The 16,822-nt window shown below is 41.7% G+C and overlaps 1 protein-coding gene across 4 annotated transcripts in view; it reads left to right on the top strand.

The window, feature by feature from the left end:
• B3GNTL1 (UDP-GlcNAc:betaGal beta-1,3-N-acetylglucosaminyltransferase like 1) overlaps positions 1 to 16,822 on the top strand; it is a 329,218-nt gene that overhangs the window by 4,983 nt on the left and 307,413 nt on the right. For all 4 annotated transcript variants that reach the window (XM_044983307.1, XM_044983308.1, XM_044983309.1 and 1 more), the window contains exons 2-4: positions 3,028 to 3,144; positions 3,260 to 3,359; positions 15,939 to 16,003. In XM_044983307.1, the coding sequence (XP_044839242.1) occupies positions 3,028 to 3,144; positions 3,260 to 3,359; positions 15,939 to 16,003 (282 nt within the window). The remainder of the gene's footprint in view (positions 1 to 3,027; positions 3,145 to 3,259; positions 3,360 to 15,938; positions 16,004 to 16,822) is intronic.

Genomic DNA, 16,822 nt, shown 5'->3' on the forward strand with positions numbered 1-16,822 from the left:
ATAAACCGCCCTCCGCCCCCCATACATATAACCCAGACCATTGCTAATTCCATTTTAACATTTTTCTAATGTTTTTGCTTTCTTCTTAATTCTGATATAGTGATGACATGAATTAATATTTGAAAGAAACATGGTCTTGCAGTTAAATCACAGGAGGCTGGAAATCTGGATTCTGTTCCTGGATTCTTCCACAGACTTCCTGTGGGACCTTGGAGAAGTCATTCAACCTCTTTGTTTCAGTTTCCCCATCTATAGAATGATAAAATGGTGACAATACTTATTTCCCAGGAGTGATGAGAGGATTAATTCACTTATGTGGTAAAGTTCAGTAATTTTTGTTAGGTCTGTGGAGAGAATGTGCTAGTTAAGTGCGAAGTTATAATACACATGATTGTTGTGTAGACATATATTCAAAAAAACTACTCAGAAGTTAGGAATGCCAGAGTTTATTCAGTCCTCTTGTGTGTATTGCATTACAATACAGTCTTTAATTACATGATCACATACCGTTTTTTTCCAGAGGACCCCTGTCTCATTGAGTGCACAGAGTGAATGGTAGTCACTTAATGAGTAGCTTTTCAGTAATTTTGCTCAATTACTTATTTACTGCACACTATTCAAAGCATGGTTTGAAGACAGAATTATTAATTTCCTCGTAGACTTTTCTATGATGTTATCACTATAGTATCTGAATGCTTCAGAAACCTTAATATTCACAATGCCCCTGTGAGATAAGGGGGTGGTATTATCCCCATTTTACAGGTGGGGAACTGAAGCACAGAGAGAATAAGATCAAAAGTACCCACTAATTTTGAGTGCCCACTCTGAGACACCTAGGACCTGATTTTTCAGAGTACTTAGCATATAGCAAGGGCCCTACCAAATTCACGATCCATTGTGGTCAATTTCAGGGTCATAAAAAGTGACAAGGAGTCTTGTGGCACCTTATAGACCCACTTCACCCATGAAAGCTTATGCTCCAATACTTCTATTAGTCTATAAGGTGCCACAGGACTCCTTGTTGCTTTTTACAGATCCAGACTAACACGGCTACTGCTCTGATACTTCACGGTCATAGGATTTTAAAAATAGTAAATTTCATTATTTCAGCTATTTACACCTGAAATTTCATGGTATTGTAATTGTAGGGGTCCTGACTCAAAAAGGAGTTGGGGGGTCCACAAGATTATTGTAGGGGGGGTTCACAAGATTATTGTAGGGGGGTTGTGTTACTGCTGCCCTTCTGCACTGCTCCTGGCGGCAGCACTGCCTTCAGAGCTGGGTAGCTGGAGAACAGCAGCTGCTGGCCGGGAGCCAAGCTCTGAAGGCAGCGCCGCCGCCAGCAGCAGCAGCACACAAGTAAGGATGGCATGGTATGGTATTGCCACCATTACTTCTACACTGCTGCCTGTAGATCTGGGCCCTCAGTCAGCAGCCACCACTCTTCAGCCGCCCAGCTCTGAAGGCAGCAGCGCAGGAGTAAGGGTGGCATTGTATGGTATTGCCACTCTTACTTCTGCGCTGCCTTCAGGGCTGGGCGCGCGGTCAACAGTTGCCACTCTCCGGCCACCGAGCTCTGAAGGCAGTGCAGAAGTAAGGGTGGCAATACGCAACCTTCGAACCACCCGAAACTCCCTTTTGGGCAGGACCCCCAATTTGAGAAACACTGGTCTCCCCTGTGAAATCTGTTTCATATGGGGAAAAAGCACACACAAGACCACATTTCATGGCGGGGGGAGACCAGATTTCACGGTCCGTGATGCATTTTTCATGGCCGTGAATTTGATAGGGCCCTACATATAGCACTTTATATGTTAAAAGCACAGCTCCTGTTGACTTCAGTTGCAGTTGTACAGAAGTGCATGAACAATCACACCAGATCCCAGGGTCTCACATCAGGCACCTAGAAAGTGAGGAACACAGAATTAGGGACCACATGTGAAAAGTTTAGTCCAAGTGGCTTGCCTAGCATGACGCAGGAACTCTGTGGTAAAGGCAGGAATAGAATCCAATTCTCCAGGGCAGCATTCAACTACCTTCATCTCCTTTCTCTTCCTGCAATCCTCTGCCTCATCATTATATACCTATACAATTTAATTTCTCATCATTTGTAATTCACAGATCATTTAATTTTTTTTTAAACAAGTTCTACATTTTATACATCTATGGCCCACACATATAATAGTTGGTGCAATGAGAGAGGCAATTTTGTAACTGGTGGACTGAAGAAGTCTCTTTGATATGTACTTAGAAGCAGCCTCTCTCAACAGTACATTGCCCAAATATTGCAAAGGATTTCTGAGATGAGATATGTAAGTTGCCTACTTTACAGATAAAAAATCAAACAGGGTAGCTGGGATAGAGAAAAATAGAGGACCCCTCTGAATTGAGAGAAGATGGAGGTAAAATGGTGAGGTTGAAGATAAGTTAAGAGACTGGAGATGACAATAAGTAGTGCTGTGAATAAATAACTGGTGGTGTAGACATTTTGTTTCCTTTTTGTTCAAAGAATTTTCAAAGAAATACAACCACAGAAACTAACACATAATGGGTTTTGAGGAGTAAAAAAATAATAAAGTTTGATGGAGAAGAAATACCATTTACTTGTGAAGGAAAGAGCACTTTTCTTTTTTGTAAAAGCAGCAAAGAATCCTGTGGCACCTTATAGACTAACAGACGTATTGGAGTATGAGCTTTCGTGGGTGAATACCCACTTCGTCGGATGCAAGCTCTCTTGCATCCGACGAAGTGGGTATTCACCCACGAAAGCTCATGCTGCAAAACGTCTGTTAGTCTATAAGGTGCCACAGGATTCTTTGCTGCTTTTACAGAACCAGACTAACATGGCTACCTCTCTGATACTTTTCTTTTTTATGGCCAATGTACGTATTTGGTGAAAGGGTATGAAAGGATCAGGCCCTTTCCTTTTTTTAAATGAGTATTCTTTGGATAAACAGCAAGTAAACAAGGAGAATGGATGCTTTCATGTTTTATAATGTTTTTGTGTTCTCTGTTTGTTCATTGTAGTCTGTTATTCTGCCTGTTCACAATTCTGAATGTTGGTTGGATGAATGCTTGAAGTCAGTTGTGGAGCAAGATTTTGAAGGTACCATGGAGTTGTCTGCGTTTAATGATGCTAGTAAGGTATGTATATTTTATATTTAGTTTTAAAATATTATCTAAACTAATTCTTGTAAGAATTTTTATTTACTTTAGCTTACCTTATAAGTTAAAATTGCCTCTGTCATCACTTTCTCAGGACAATTCAATTAATATAATTGAAAAATGGAAGCTCAAGTTGGAAGATGTGGGTATTCGGGTTGTCATTGGTGGTCATGATTCACCTCAACCCCAAGGAGGTATGTTGTTGAATAGTGATTTTAAAGAATGGCTAAATAATTGGTTTGGCAGGCACACTTTATTGTTAGTTTAAGAATGGTCTCTGTAGTAAGCTGGAATTGCTATAGAAAACCATTTTCTGGAGATCCACATTCAGACGCACAGCCCAAATAAAGACAGAATTTGGCCCTACTTTTTGATGTTAGTGGAAGTTGTCTATACATGCAGGAGGGTGGAATATGGCTTAATATTTATGCTTTACTCAGCAAAAGTTTTTTGTTTATAATGTATTAACAATGTTGCCAACTCCTGCAATTTTTTATAAATCTGGTGATATTTGGTGGTGTTCTTAACATGCTTGGTCCTGGATACAAATGACTACATGAAAACAATGAGTCTGGTGGCTCCTTAAAGACTAACAGATTTATTAGGGCATAAGCTTTTGTGGGTAAAAAACATCACTTCTTCAAATGCATGGAGATGATTACACGAGTATCTCAGCTTTCATAAAAAAAAGTAAGTTTCTAGGCTGCAGAGTTGCAGAGAAAACCCTGAATATGTGAACTGAGTGTACCCAAAAGGTTTAGAAACCAGAAGCAAAAGTAAAAAGGACTGCAAATTTATTAGGTTTAAAAATCATGGTATTTTAAAAACTATCTCATGTTGTTTTGCAGCCAGACTCATGATTTTTAAACACTTGGGGTTTGCAGTACTGTATACATTTAGTCAGATGCATTGGATCTTATAATGCTGGGCAGTAATAAAGTTCTTTTAGTTAATCAGTTGAACTAATTAATTTTTTCAGTATGTGTTCTTGGGAACAAAGTCTATTTTCATGTACAATGTAATTTAATTTAAAGGCTTTGTTATGGGAGGGATTTGTCCTTTTCCACAGCCTTTGTTGCAAAGCATGAAGATGCTAGGCCTACTTTGTGTGTTTCATTCCAGTACTTGAATGACTCTAAATATGGTTACATTTGGATCCAAGTCAGAAATAAAGAAGTGGCTCTGAAGTAGTCATCAATGGCTAGTAAATAACAAATTAGCCTATATTCATTCTATAGTAGTCTGAGCCCTAGTCTGCACTACAGGGTTAGGTCGATTTTTTTTTTATAATGAATGTGTCTACACAAGTAACCCTGGTCCTTCGACCCAAAGGACTCTTAAAATGCGACCTTGTACCTAAAGCACATGTGCTGTCTCACAGTGAATCAAGCAATTCACAGCAAAGAGTCCCCTTTTGTTCTCAGAAATATATCATCTTAAATTTTACTCTCCCTTTTTATCCTCCCGGAGCTGCAAATGTTTCTATGCTCCCCCTATCATCTCCGTCCCTGATGTTATCACAGATTAGAAGGCGAAAAAAATGCACTCACAATGACACGTTTTCTGAGCTCATGCAGTCCTCCCACACTGATAGGGCACAGCTGAATGCATGGAGGCATTCAGTATCAGAGTCCAGGAAAGCATTAAGTGAGCATGATGAGAAGAGGTAGGATCCAGTGCTGAGGCTAATGGAGGAGCAAATGGACATACTCAGGTGTCTGGTGGAGCTGCAGGAAAGCCAACAAGAGCACAGACCGCCGCTGCATCCACTGTACAACCGCCTGCCCTCTTCCCCAAGTTCCATATTCTCCTCACCCAGACTCCCGAGAACACAGGAGGGGAGTCTCCGGGCACCCAGCTACTGTACTCCAGAGGATGGCCCAAGCGACAGAACTGTCATTAAAACAGTTTTGATTCGTAGTGTGGCTATAATAAGCAATGTGGCCTTGTCCTTCCCTACTCCGCTCCTTCCCTGCCCCACCCGGGCTACCTTATCAGTTATCTCCCTTTTTTTAAATTAATAAAGGAAGAATATATGGTTTGAAAACAATAGTGACTTTATTTCCTTTGCCAGCTGTGATCGAAGCGGGGAGGGTGGTTGGCTTACAGTGAATTAAAGTCAACAAAGGGGGCGAGTTTGCATCAAGGAGAAATACACAACTGTCACACCGTAGCCTGGCCACTCATGAAACTGGTTTTCAAAGCCTCTGTGATGTGCAGCGTGCCTGCTTGTGATTTTCTAATCGCCCTGGTGTCTGGCTGTTCAAAACTGGCAGCCAGGCGATTTGCTTCAACCTCCCACCTGCTATAAACGTCTTCCCCCTTACTTTCACAGACATAATGGAGCACACAGCAAGCAGTAATGACAATGGGAATATTGGTTGTGCTGAGGTCTAACCTAGTCAGCAAACAGCGCCAGCGAGCTTTTAAATGTCCAAAGGCACATTCTACCACCATTCTGCACTTGCTCAGCCTATAGTTGAAATGGTCCTTACTACTGTCCAGGCTGCCTGTGTATGGCTTCCTGAGCCATGGGAGCAAGGTGTAGGCTGGGTCTCCAAGGATAACTATTGGCATTTCAACATCCCAGACCAGAAAATTACAGTTGGGGAAGTAAGTCCCTTCTTACAGCTGCTCAAACAGCTTGGAGTTCCTAAAGATGCGAGCGTCATGCACCTTTCCCAACCATCCCACACTGAAGTTGGTGAAATGTCCCTTGTGGTCGACCAGTGCTTGCAGTACCATTGAGAAGTACCCCTTGCCGTTTATATACTGTTCGGCAAGGTGTTCTGGTGCCAAGATAGGGATATGCATTCCGTCTATTGCCGCACCAAAGTTAGGGAAACCCATTGCAGCAAAGCCATCCACTCTGACCTGCACACTTCCCAGAGTCACTACCTTTGATAGCAGAAAGTCAGTGATTTGCATTGGCTACTTGAATCACAGCAGTCCCCATAGTAGATTTGCCCACTCCAAGTTGATTCACGACTGACTGGTAGCAGTCAGGAATTGCAAGCTTCCACAGGGCTATCGCCACTCGCTTCTCAACTGTCAGGGCGGCTCTCATCTTGGTCGTCTTGCGCTTCAGGGTGGGGGAAAGCAACTCAGAGTTCCAGGAAAGTTGCCTTACGCATGCGAAAGTTTCACAGCCACTGGGAAATATCCCATACCTGCAACACTATGCGGTCCCACTAGTCTGTGCTTGTTTGCCAGGCCCAGAATTGGCATTCCACTGTATCAACCAGCCCTGCTACCACCATGATGTCCCAATTGCCATATCCCGTGCTTTCAGGAATGTCTGTGTCCATGTCCTCCTCACAATCATCCTTGTGCTGCCATCTCTTAGCCAGGTTCTGTACATACTGCAGTATAATGCGTGAGGTGTTTACAATGCTTGCAACAGCAGTGGTGAGCTGAGCAGGCTCCATGCTTGCCGTGCTATGGCGTCTACATGGGTAACCCAGGAAAAAGGGTGCAAAATGATTGTCTGCAGTTGCTTTCATGGAGGGAGGGGAGACTGACGATGTGTACCCAAAACCACTGTGACAATGTTTTTGCCCCATCAGGCATTGGGAGCTTAACCCAGAATTCCAATGGGCAGCAGAGACTGTGGGAACTGTGGGATAGCTTCCCACAGTGCACTGCTCTGTGAGTCGATGCTAGCCACGGTAGTGAGGACGCACTCCGCCGACTTAATGTGCTTAGTGGGGACATACACAATCAACTGTATAAAATCGATTTCTAAAAATCAACTTCTATAAAATCGACCTAATTTTGTAGCGTAGACATACCCTTTAGGGTATGAACTGTAAAGCTTTTAAGTTGAGTTTTAGACCGAGCTTTCTTTTTCTAAGATGTGGAAGAAAAGACAGAGTAGTTACTTTCATGAGGAGGAACAGAACCAAATACCTTTTAATAAATGTCTTCTAAAATTTATCTGTTGATTTTGTTCATTAAGAAAGTTTTAACTTGTTAGTTAGGAATTCCATCTAATTTCACTAACTGTACATCTATAGCCTGTAGTGTAAATGTTTATAGGGTTACTGTGTATTCTCTGATTGATCTGCATATCTGTCTGTCATCATTGTTAACATGAATTAAATGTACACATTATGTAGGTGGGGAAGCAGTCTCCTAGTACTTTGTTTTTCTTTTACTCATACTGTTTTTTCACAGTTCAATTTTTTCCACACAATCTTACTTTTTGTCCAATTCTTATATTTTAAGCATGTTGCTGTGTGAGGCTTTTGGTGTACAGTAGAATCAAAGTTTGCTTAGCTTATCAAATACAGTTTTTAAAATTTGACGAATAATTTGTAATAAAAGTTAAGAATTAAATCCTCCTTAGGATTCCAGTTCATTGACAATATTTTCAAGATACATCTCTAACTTTCACATTTGCTGAAGAGGTTCTGTACTGCTTAGTTTGTGATGTTAAAATCCTAACATTGGTATCCACCCCCTTCCCTGTTACCCATATGCTCCCAGGTTACATCACAGTTGGAAATTAAAAGACTGTAGCTTTATTTACCGCAGACTGATGTTTTACAAGGTTTTTTAATAGAGCATTTACCCCAGTAGTGAAGTACTCAGTAGATACATAATTCATTCCTTTTGTACGGGGCAACCTTCTAGGTCCGCAGTTAACATCCAACTCTATTGAGTTGGTAAAAATTGCCATTGTTTATTTGCATGGCAAGCAGTAATGCCTTCCTCCCCCATTAATATAATTCTTAATTGGGTTTTCTTCCCTTTCCATTCTCATGTGTGATAAGTTAGCCACATTACCTGCCAAAGATAGATTGTTGTGTCACCGAGTAGAGTTTTTAAAACATCCCTATTCATTGCATCTGGATACTCTATTAGCGTATTGTGTGTTCTGTTTGGAAGAGATGCAGACACTGCTTAAGAAAGAAACAAAGTAATCCCATCTAATTATACTGTATTTAAATGTAAACGTTAATCATATCACCTGCAGATGTACCGCTCAGCCCTTCATCATCGTAGAATGAGACATTGATCCCTGCAATGCAGTTCACATCATTGTTACTCTTGGCAGTTCATTTCTCTTTCTGATCTCTTCTTCAGTTTGACTAACACACAAGAGCAGAGAACAAAGTGGAAGACTGGTCAGAAGAGCAGGGAGGAGGATGGTGTGCTGATAGTCTCTGTGGGAGCTGTATAGGCAACACCCCTGTAAGGCAGGATATAGTGACACGGTGGATGGATAGGGGGCTGGGGACAGAAAATTGACCTTAAACAAATGTCCTGCAATATACCAATAATTTGAGAGGCATAATTTTGGAACATTTTGAAACAGTTTCTACTTCCTTTGATGAAGCAACCTGTTTGCAGCCAAAAGAAACCTGTACTCATTCTAGGTGATACAGTCCAATTCAAGAAAGGCCTGATTTTATTTCAGGTAATTTTTAATTCACAAATATTTCCAAACAATTTTGGTGCCAGTATATGTAAATAAATAAAATTTTGTTTGTGCACTGAATTAATCTATGAATGACAAAAATTCCTCTAATTTTAGCAAACAAAATGTAAACAAAAGGTGTGTTCATGTGCATCACATTAAATAATAATAAACCAAAATACACTTGGTTTTAAAAAACAGGTTATTATGTAGGAATCAATGTTAGATCGCTATTCAAATAAGGACCTCTCTTGTTTTAGAGGTTGTTACATTTGGGGAGCCAGGATAGTTTGAAAACTTTATTATCCTTTTGTCTTCAGTGATTTATTTTGGTATGTTTATGAGTAGTTACAACTGGAAGGAATATTTCCTGTGAAAGAAGCTCCAAAACAGAAACAATGTGGCAGTTGGTATTCAAGTCTTGGACTATTTATATGGGATTAAAATTCATTTCTGATTCTTTCTTATCATGTAAAAGAAAAAGAGAGGGGGGAAAAAAACTAAAAAAAAGAGAGAGTCACTGGCTTAAAAAAAAAATCCTTTTTCTATCCAAGAGCAAGGAATGTTAATATCTCACTGAGGCTTAAGTTTTTACTGTTGTGACCATAGTAACAGGCTCTTTTCACCAAGTAAGCAGGCATTACAAAAGAGAGTTCTGGCACAAACATTTGATTTTCTTCAGTACAGTAATATTAAAGCAAATTCTTTGCTTATGCCAAACACAGGATTCATTGTGGGAAACCAATTTTCAATATATAGTTTCCCCAGGGAGTTAAATCTCTTCTTAAATCACAAAATTAACATACCTTTTTTATTCTTAAAAGACACTCTTGTTATAAGTAACTGTTTAATAAAATTCCAGACGTGTTTTAATCTAGAAAAAATATTTTATACCTTTTTTGACATAACATTTTATACTTCAAATTTTTTCCCTAAAAGATTTGATTTAAAAGCAGAATCTTAAAGATTTCAGAAAGTTCCTTATCTTTGAATCTTTTAACTTTCATCTTGAAGTTGAGTCATTTTGCCTTTTTTTTTTTTTCCTCCCCTTGATCACTGCTTCCTTGGACTTCACTCATTTTACAGTGATAACTGTTGAAATATCATATTAATAATGAATGAAATATGTATGTAGGCTTAGCTACAGCTGATCCTGGTAGAATAGGTATTGATCCAGTGAGGGAATTATGAGTGCAAGGTCAACTCCATCCTACTCTTTTTCCCTTTCCCTCAGGAGATAACTGTTAAAAACTATGGATTCGCCTGTTTGGCATGTCCAGACTTGCTAATTTGCTTTAGCTGTTTCTTACTGAAGCTGTGGATGCCAGAAATTCAACTCTAGTCTTGTGAGAGCTGTTGAATTTACCAACTGGTTTTGTCTTATGAGTTACTATTACATATATAAGGTGTTAAAAACAACTCATTTAGGTGTAATCTCGAGTGCTACTGTATTGTTGGTGGTTGGGCCAACGTGCTCCTAGGAGGTAGTGGAAAATGTAGACAGGAAATGATCTCTTCATCATTCTTCCTGAGCATTCAGAGTGAAGGACCTATCTGTACTGTACTATAATTGACTCATGGAAGCCTGTAAAAGCACAGTTGTTCCTTGATTGACTTTCAGTATCAATCTGTCTGTATTACTAGTTCAGAGCTCTAGCCTGGTTAGGGAAGGTATTTAAGGTCCCATAGAAAGTAATTTCTGTAAACACTGATCAAGGAACTTTATTAGAATAAGATGAGGTATTATCCTTAAAGATACTCTCTATCTGTGGTTCACTTTAAAGCTTCCCCACCCTTGCCATTACTGTCTACCTGCTGTAGATTTAAAGATAAACTACACATATCCTCTAGACTCTACGGTGACAACCATCTTATAACGAGGTTCCTGACTTAGCTGCACTTGTGACATAGATAGGGCCTAAATGACAGGTACAGTATTAAATGGGACTCGTAAAGTTTTTCAGGTTAAATTAGGTGCCTTTGTGCTTGCCTCCTATAGAACAATCTGTAGAAGGAGGAAAAGTACAGGTACCTGGCTGTTAACTTAAGCCTTGTCTACGCTGGAAAGTCATACCAGTTTAATTGAATTGGTTAAAATCACACTTCAAGTTAAACCAGTCCAACTTTCTCATGTAGACAACATCTTAGATGTTAACTCCTGGAGTTGTCACCACATTTGGCCCTTTGGGGAAAGGGTTTCCAAATGCTCAGAGACAGGCATGCAACTTTGAAACCCTATGGACTCTACTGATCTATGGAAGATCCAGTGCTATTCTTGTATCTTTCAGGGTATACGTTTTAAGCACTCCTGTGCTGTTCCTCATCCTCTCTCTTCCACCTAAGAGAGAACGCACTGAAAAGCCATGCTGTCCTTTTTTCTTCTCTCTTCTTTTCCAGGGGATGATAGAATTGATGACTATACCAGCCATTTGATGTAGCTGCTTCTTGGCTTCACCTCTTTTTTTGAAATAGTTTTGCTTATTAGTAGTACTTGTCTTCACATACAAGTGACTTATAAACAGATTTAGTTAATCCGGTGCAATAGGTTGGGTGGACACTTTTTATTCAGTTTAAAACAGGCTTATTTTGCTTTAATTTCATTCCATTAGGAATAGATTTAAGCTAAACTGAAATAAGACACTCATAAACAGAAATAAGAGTATCCACACAGGTTTTCAGTGGATTAACTAAACTGCTGAAAGTTTTTGTGTTGACAAGGCCTTAGGAAAAAATCAGTGTACGCTTTTAGAAAGAGCCTGGCTCTCCTCTCTTACAGCTGCACTGTTAAGGTGGGCACAGTGGATCCATGATATCAGCATTATAATTTGACTACACTTTTGTGTGTGTCTGTGTTTCTGTGGAGAGGTTTCCATGTAAGCATTCCATATTTATGCTCATTGTTACTATATGCCTTTTGATTTGCTCCCCTCAGCACTCCATGTAGCCCTGGATAAAGAGAATAACCAATATTATAATATTTCTTGTTGAGAGAGAGAGAGGCAGTCTGTCTGAAATAGTCTTTGCAGCACAGGAAATTTTTCTATTTATTACAGAACAGGCAGGCTTTTCTCTTATGCCTTGCTGGAGTCCTCTAAACTAAGAGCCCATACCACAGTCCAAAAAGATTGGCTGGTCTGCACATTCTTGCCCTTTTGGGGTGTGTTTTTTTGTTTTTTGTTTTTTGTCTTTGATTTATATTAGAATAGCATCTAGAGGGCCCAGATGAGAATTGAGGCCCTGTTTTGTGTAGGTTTGTAGAAACACAGTAAAAGTCAATTGCTGGTCTAAAGAACTTGCAGTATTGGTTAATGACAAAAGGCTGATGAAACAATAGGTGGGAATGGGGGAGGGAGGACAGTGTAACAATAATACCAGAGTGTTCTAGCATAGACTAGATGTGCATACAGTGTACACTTGAAGTAGTTCAGTATTTGCCTAGTTGTGATCAACTGGTGAAACTGCTAAATAAAGGTGATGTGTATATCTGTACACTAAGAACTGGACTGAGCCTACCAACCTAGTTCATGTAGGCCAGCATAAAATGGTGGTTATATGAGCCATAAAGTGGTGGTTATTTTGTACTCATTATTAATTTGCTTCTGGGTTTGAACTAGTATTGTAGCTTGACCAGTGTTTTAAACTAGTATTGTGATAGTCCATTACAGTCCCCATAGGTAGAGAGTACGCTATCCATGCTCAATCCTTTTTAAGACAAGGAAGATTATGAAAACTGTGGCTATTAAATTTTTTAATTTCTAATCAATACAACTGTAGTTTAAGTTAAAAAATCCCTGAGCATTCTTTTAACCCTTTACTGAAGAATCTAGATAGGACAGCATCAACAGTTACACTAGTTAGGAAAAAAATAGCGTTATCTTTTTCTTCAGAGCATAAGATGATCACCAGTCGGAGTCAGTAAGAAATGTTCCTCATGGTATGCTACTGTATATACTTTCTTTTGAAGCATTTGTCATTGGCTGTTGGAGGCAGATTACTGGCCTAGATGGATTAATAATCTTTTCCCGTGTGTCAATTTTTATTGTCTTAGGGTAAAGACAATGAGAGCAGCGGTTCTCAAACAGGGGTCTGGGAATCCGTGGGGTGGGGGGGAACAGGAGGGGGAAAGACTGCGAGCAGGTTTCAGGGCATCCAGCGAAATAAACCAGAGAGCAGGGCCAGCATTAGACTCAGTGGGGCCCAGGGCAGAAAGCCGAAGCCCAAGCCCCACTGCTCCGGGCTGAAGCCAAAGCCTGAGCAACTTAGCTTCGTGAGGCTCCCAGTGATGTGAGGCCCTGGACAATTGCTCTGCTTGCTACCCCTAACACTGGCCCTGGCTTTTAATCTACTGAAAAACGGTTGTTGTAGCACTAGTGGGCCATGGAATTTTTATAGCATGTTGGGGGTGGGGGGAGAAGTACCTCATAAGGAGAAAGGTTGAGAACTTCTGCTGTAGAGCAGAGTGTACATAGGCGCAAAAAGGCACCCATGTAAAATATGTAGTCAAGTTTGCATCCAAAGCTTATAATGTAAAAATAAATGTTTCTCTGCAGTCCTCTTGGTCTTCAACTTGAATAATAACTCCCCCTCCCCCCCCAAGAAATCCAGACCCCTCGAAGAGTCAAATTCCTAGCTGTCCATTTGATATTCAGAACTGCAAATTACTGTACAAACGATCCTCACCAAATCCTGAGGAAGTCACTTACACCCATAAAGGCAAAGAGTGACGTGTCAAATATTCTTCTTCCTTTAGTTGCCTTATCCTGGAGAAATATATTTTTACACACATTGGTTGACAGTCTAGCATTTGGTCATATAAACACTATAAAATACGTAATTTACAGGTGGGGGAAAAAAAGATTGCCCCACTGTTACTACTAGAGTACCTGTGGCTTGTAATTATGGAGCTGTATTGTTAACACTAGTAGTAGCAGTTTTCTCCATCAGACTAAAGAGGGATGAAATCTGTTTTAAAATGGGATGCTTCTCTAAGCAAAGGGAGCCATTCCATCACCAGAAACAGAAGGCCCAGAAGGAGGAGTGCAGGCATGAAGGACTTGGACCAAACTGTGGGCTCATTAAAGGTGGAGAGATCAAAATGAGGAGGATTGCATTCAGGAGTTTGTTTTTCATAGATGTTTTGTGTTTTTAAAGAGTAAAGTTGTGTTTGTTTAAGAAATTCCTTTGCTTTGCTTTTTGTCTCCTTGCTTTATGCCACATGGTCCATAGAGGGATTAACTAAAAACCTGAGCACTCACAGCCAGGTGGTCTCAGGGGAATGCATTCAAGCAGTTGGGGGCTTGGGTGGGCTGAGAGCTGAGCCCAGGCTTCCAGTGTCTAGGTGACCAGACTGCAGGATTCCAGTGCTCAAGAAGGATGTCATCAGGGCAGGCTTTAGGAAGTGCGGGGCCCAATTCGAACATTTTCGGCAGGGACCCAGCAGGGATGACTTTAAAAAAAAAAAAGGGGGGGGGTAAAAATGCCTTTCATTTCTTAGCAACTGGTTCCCTATAAAAAGTTCTGATTTAAGGGATGTGCCACAGTATATATTTTTTGTACCAGTAGGGTTACCATATGTCCATATTTTCCCAGGATAGCAATTTAAGAACCAAAAAGCCTGACATGTCCGGAAAATACGGGTGTATGTTAACCCTACCTAAAGTTCTTTTTAAAAAAGATGGGCCTGAACTAGAAATGAGCTCTGTTTCACGTGTGTGGATCCCCGCCACTCCCTGGGGGTGTGCTAGGGTGACCAGATGTCCCGATTTTTATGGGGACAGTCCCGATTTTTTTGGTCTTTTTCTTATTTAGGATCCTATTACCCCCTACCCCCTGTTCCAATTTTTCACACTTGCTGTCTGGTCACCCTTGGGTGTGCACATTTGTGGGACCCAGCTGCTCCCTGCCCCCCTCATTGAAGCAGGTGTGCAGGGTTACTGCCCTGGGAACTGCAGGGCACCAGTGGACATGGGGCTGGCTGGAGGCAGGGCAAGGTGTGCGGGGCTAGCTGGAGGTGGGTGTGTGGGGGGTGGGCTGGCTGGCTTCAGGCAGGGCCGCAGGGGTGTGTGGCATGGGTTGGCATGGCTGGAGACAGAGGAATGTGGGACTGGCTGGATTCAGGCAGGGGGGTGCGGCAGGGGTTGGCTTAGGGTGACGAGATAGCAAGTGTGAAAAATCAGGACAGAAGGTGGGGGGTAATAGGCACCTATGTAAGAAAACACCCCAAATATCTAGACTGGCCCTATGAAATCGGGACATCTGGTCACCCTAGGTTGGCTGGAGACAGGGCAGGGGGTGCGGGGCTGGTGCGGGCAGGGCAGGGGGTGCGGCAGGGGCTGGCTGCGGGGCTGGCTGGAGATGGGCTGGCTGCAGGCAGGGTAGGGGGTGTGGGGCTGGTGCGGGCAGGGGGTGCGGGTACAGGAGGTACTGCCCACCCTGTACGGTAAGTGCCCCCTTCTCCTCCTTCACCCACTGGGTAGCAGCAGCAACCCAGGGCTCGGGGGCTATTTAAAGGGCCCGGGGCTTGCCTGCTTCCATCGCCCCGGCTCTTTAAATAGCTGAGGGAGCTCTGGGGAAGCGGCGGGACTCTGACGGCGGCGGCAGGACTCTGGGGGCTATTTAAAGGGGCAGGGGCTCCCCTGCTTCTACCGTCCCAGCCCTTTTAAATAGCTGCAGGAGCCCTGGGAAAGCAGCGGGGTTCCAGCGGCTTTTTAAAGAGCCGGGGCGGTAGAAGCAGGGGAGCCCCGGGCTTTTTAAATAGCCCCCAGAGCCCCGCAGCCTTACCCCAGGGCTCCAGCAGTGGGGCTCTGGTGGCAATTTAAAGGGCCTGGGGCTCCAGCCCCTGCTGGGAGCCCCAGGCCCTTTAAATTGCCCCCTGGGGAAGCTGGGCCACCCCGGTACAGTGCACCGGCTCTTGCCGGTATGCCATACTGGGGCTTGGGCGTGGGGCGCTCTTAGGGGCGGGGCCTGATTCAGGGGAATTGGTTGAATCAGCCTAAAGCCGGCCCTGGATGTCAGACAGGGGGCCTGTGCCTGGGGAGTACACCTGAAGGACCCAGAACCAGGAACAGTGATCAGTCACTGCCCAGATCCAGTGATCTTAGCAGCATGTGAGATGCAGTGTTTGGATCACAGCACAACAGACTGGTGTCTGTTGAGAGAGAGCAGGACTGGACCAGGTAGCCACAATACTTCAAAGATTCCTGTTTAGGACGTGTAAAACAAAACATTTTTCATAATGTAGATCTCCACTTGTGTCTCATATTTAATCTTGACGACAGTATAATTTAAAAAATATGTTGCGATAAAAATAATTCTAAAGATGTGTAACATTATCTCTTTACTTTCTCTTCAGTTGGCTTTGCTAAAAACCAAGCAGTAATACAGAGTTCAGGGACCTACCTCTGCTTTCTGGATTCTGTAAGTTAACTCTTTACATTTTATTTAGTTTTGTCAACAAAACACTTACCGTAGATTGTTTTTAATATGGTGATTGATTTTTCTTAAGTCAAGTTGTTTAAATGTTTTCTTAAGTTGTTTCATATATGTTAAGTACTAATTACAACTTTGTATTAATCTTTCAACCTTGTATATAGCTGCAGACTTTACCTTCTTCTCTGATCCCATTAAATCCCAAGGCTGGGTCAGGTCAATATTTAGGCATTCTTTAGGAGTTCTCATGTCCCATGTGCTGCAGGAGAGATGGTATCGATGATTCAGATTGAATGTAGTCAAGTTTGCATTTGATTGAATTTGAGTTGGAACTGAACCAGGCCTTTGTGTAGTGATAGGGGCACTATGCTACTGCTGGAAGTGCAGTTTTTTGGGTACAACGTAAAATCAAAGTCCTGATTGCTTGTGGTCTTTATAAAAAGTGTCATGAGATCTTTTAAGAATGGAGATGTTAATGCTAGAGTCCTGGCTACATTTTTAACTCAGGTATTCACATTCTGATTCTATAAATTCCTCTTGCAATGTCAATTGGATGCATTTTTAAAAAATGTCTTATATTGAACTCTTCTTGCTAAATATTATTAAACAGGTGATATGTTTTACATGTGTTTATGGTCCAAGGAGTCTGCCAGTGATTTCTTCTCTCTGCCTTCCCATTCAAGAACTAAGTGTGGAATATGTTTTGCTGAAAGTAGCCTGCTTGACTAGTTGAAATATTGCTAATGCCATTAAGTACCGTATTTAGCGACATAGTTACATGTTGCCTGTTTTATTTAATTTCATTAT

Source organism: Mauremys mutica, chromosome 12 (assembly GCF_020497125.1).
Source record: "Mauremys mutica isolate MM-2020 ecotype Southern chromosome 12, ASM2049712v1, whole genome shotgun sequence".
Classification (NCBI taxonomy): domain Eukaryota; kingdom Metazoa; phylum Chordata; order Testudines; family Geoemydidae; genus Mauremys; species Mauremys mutica.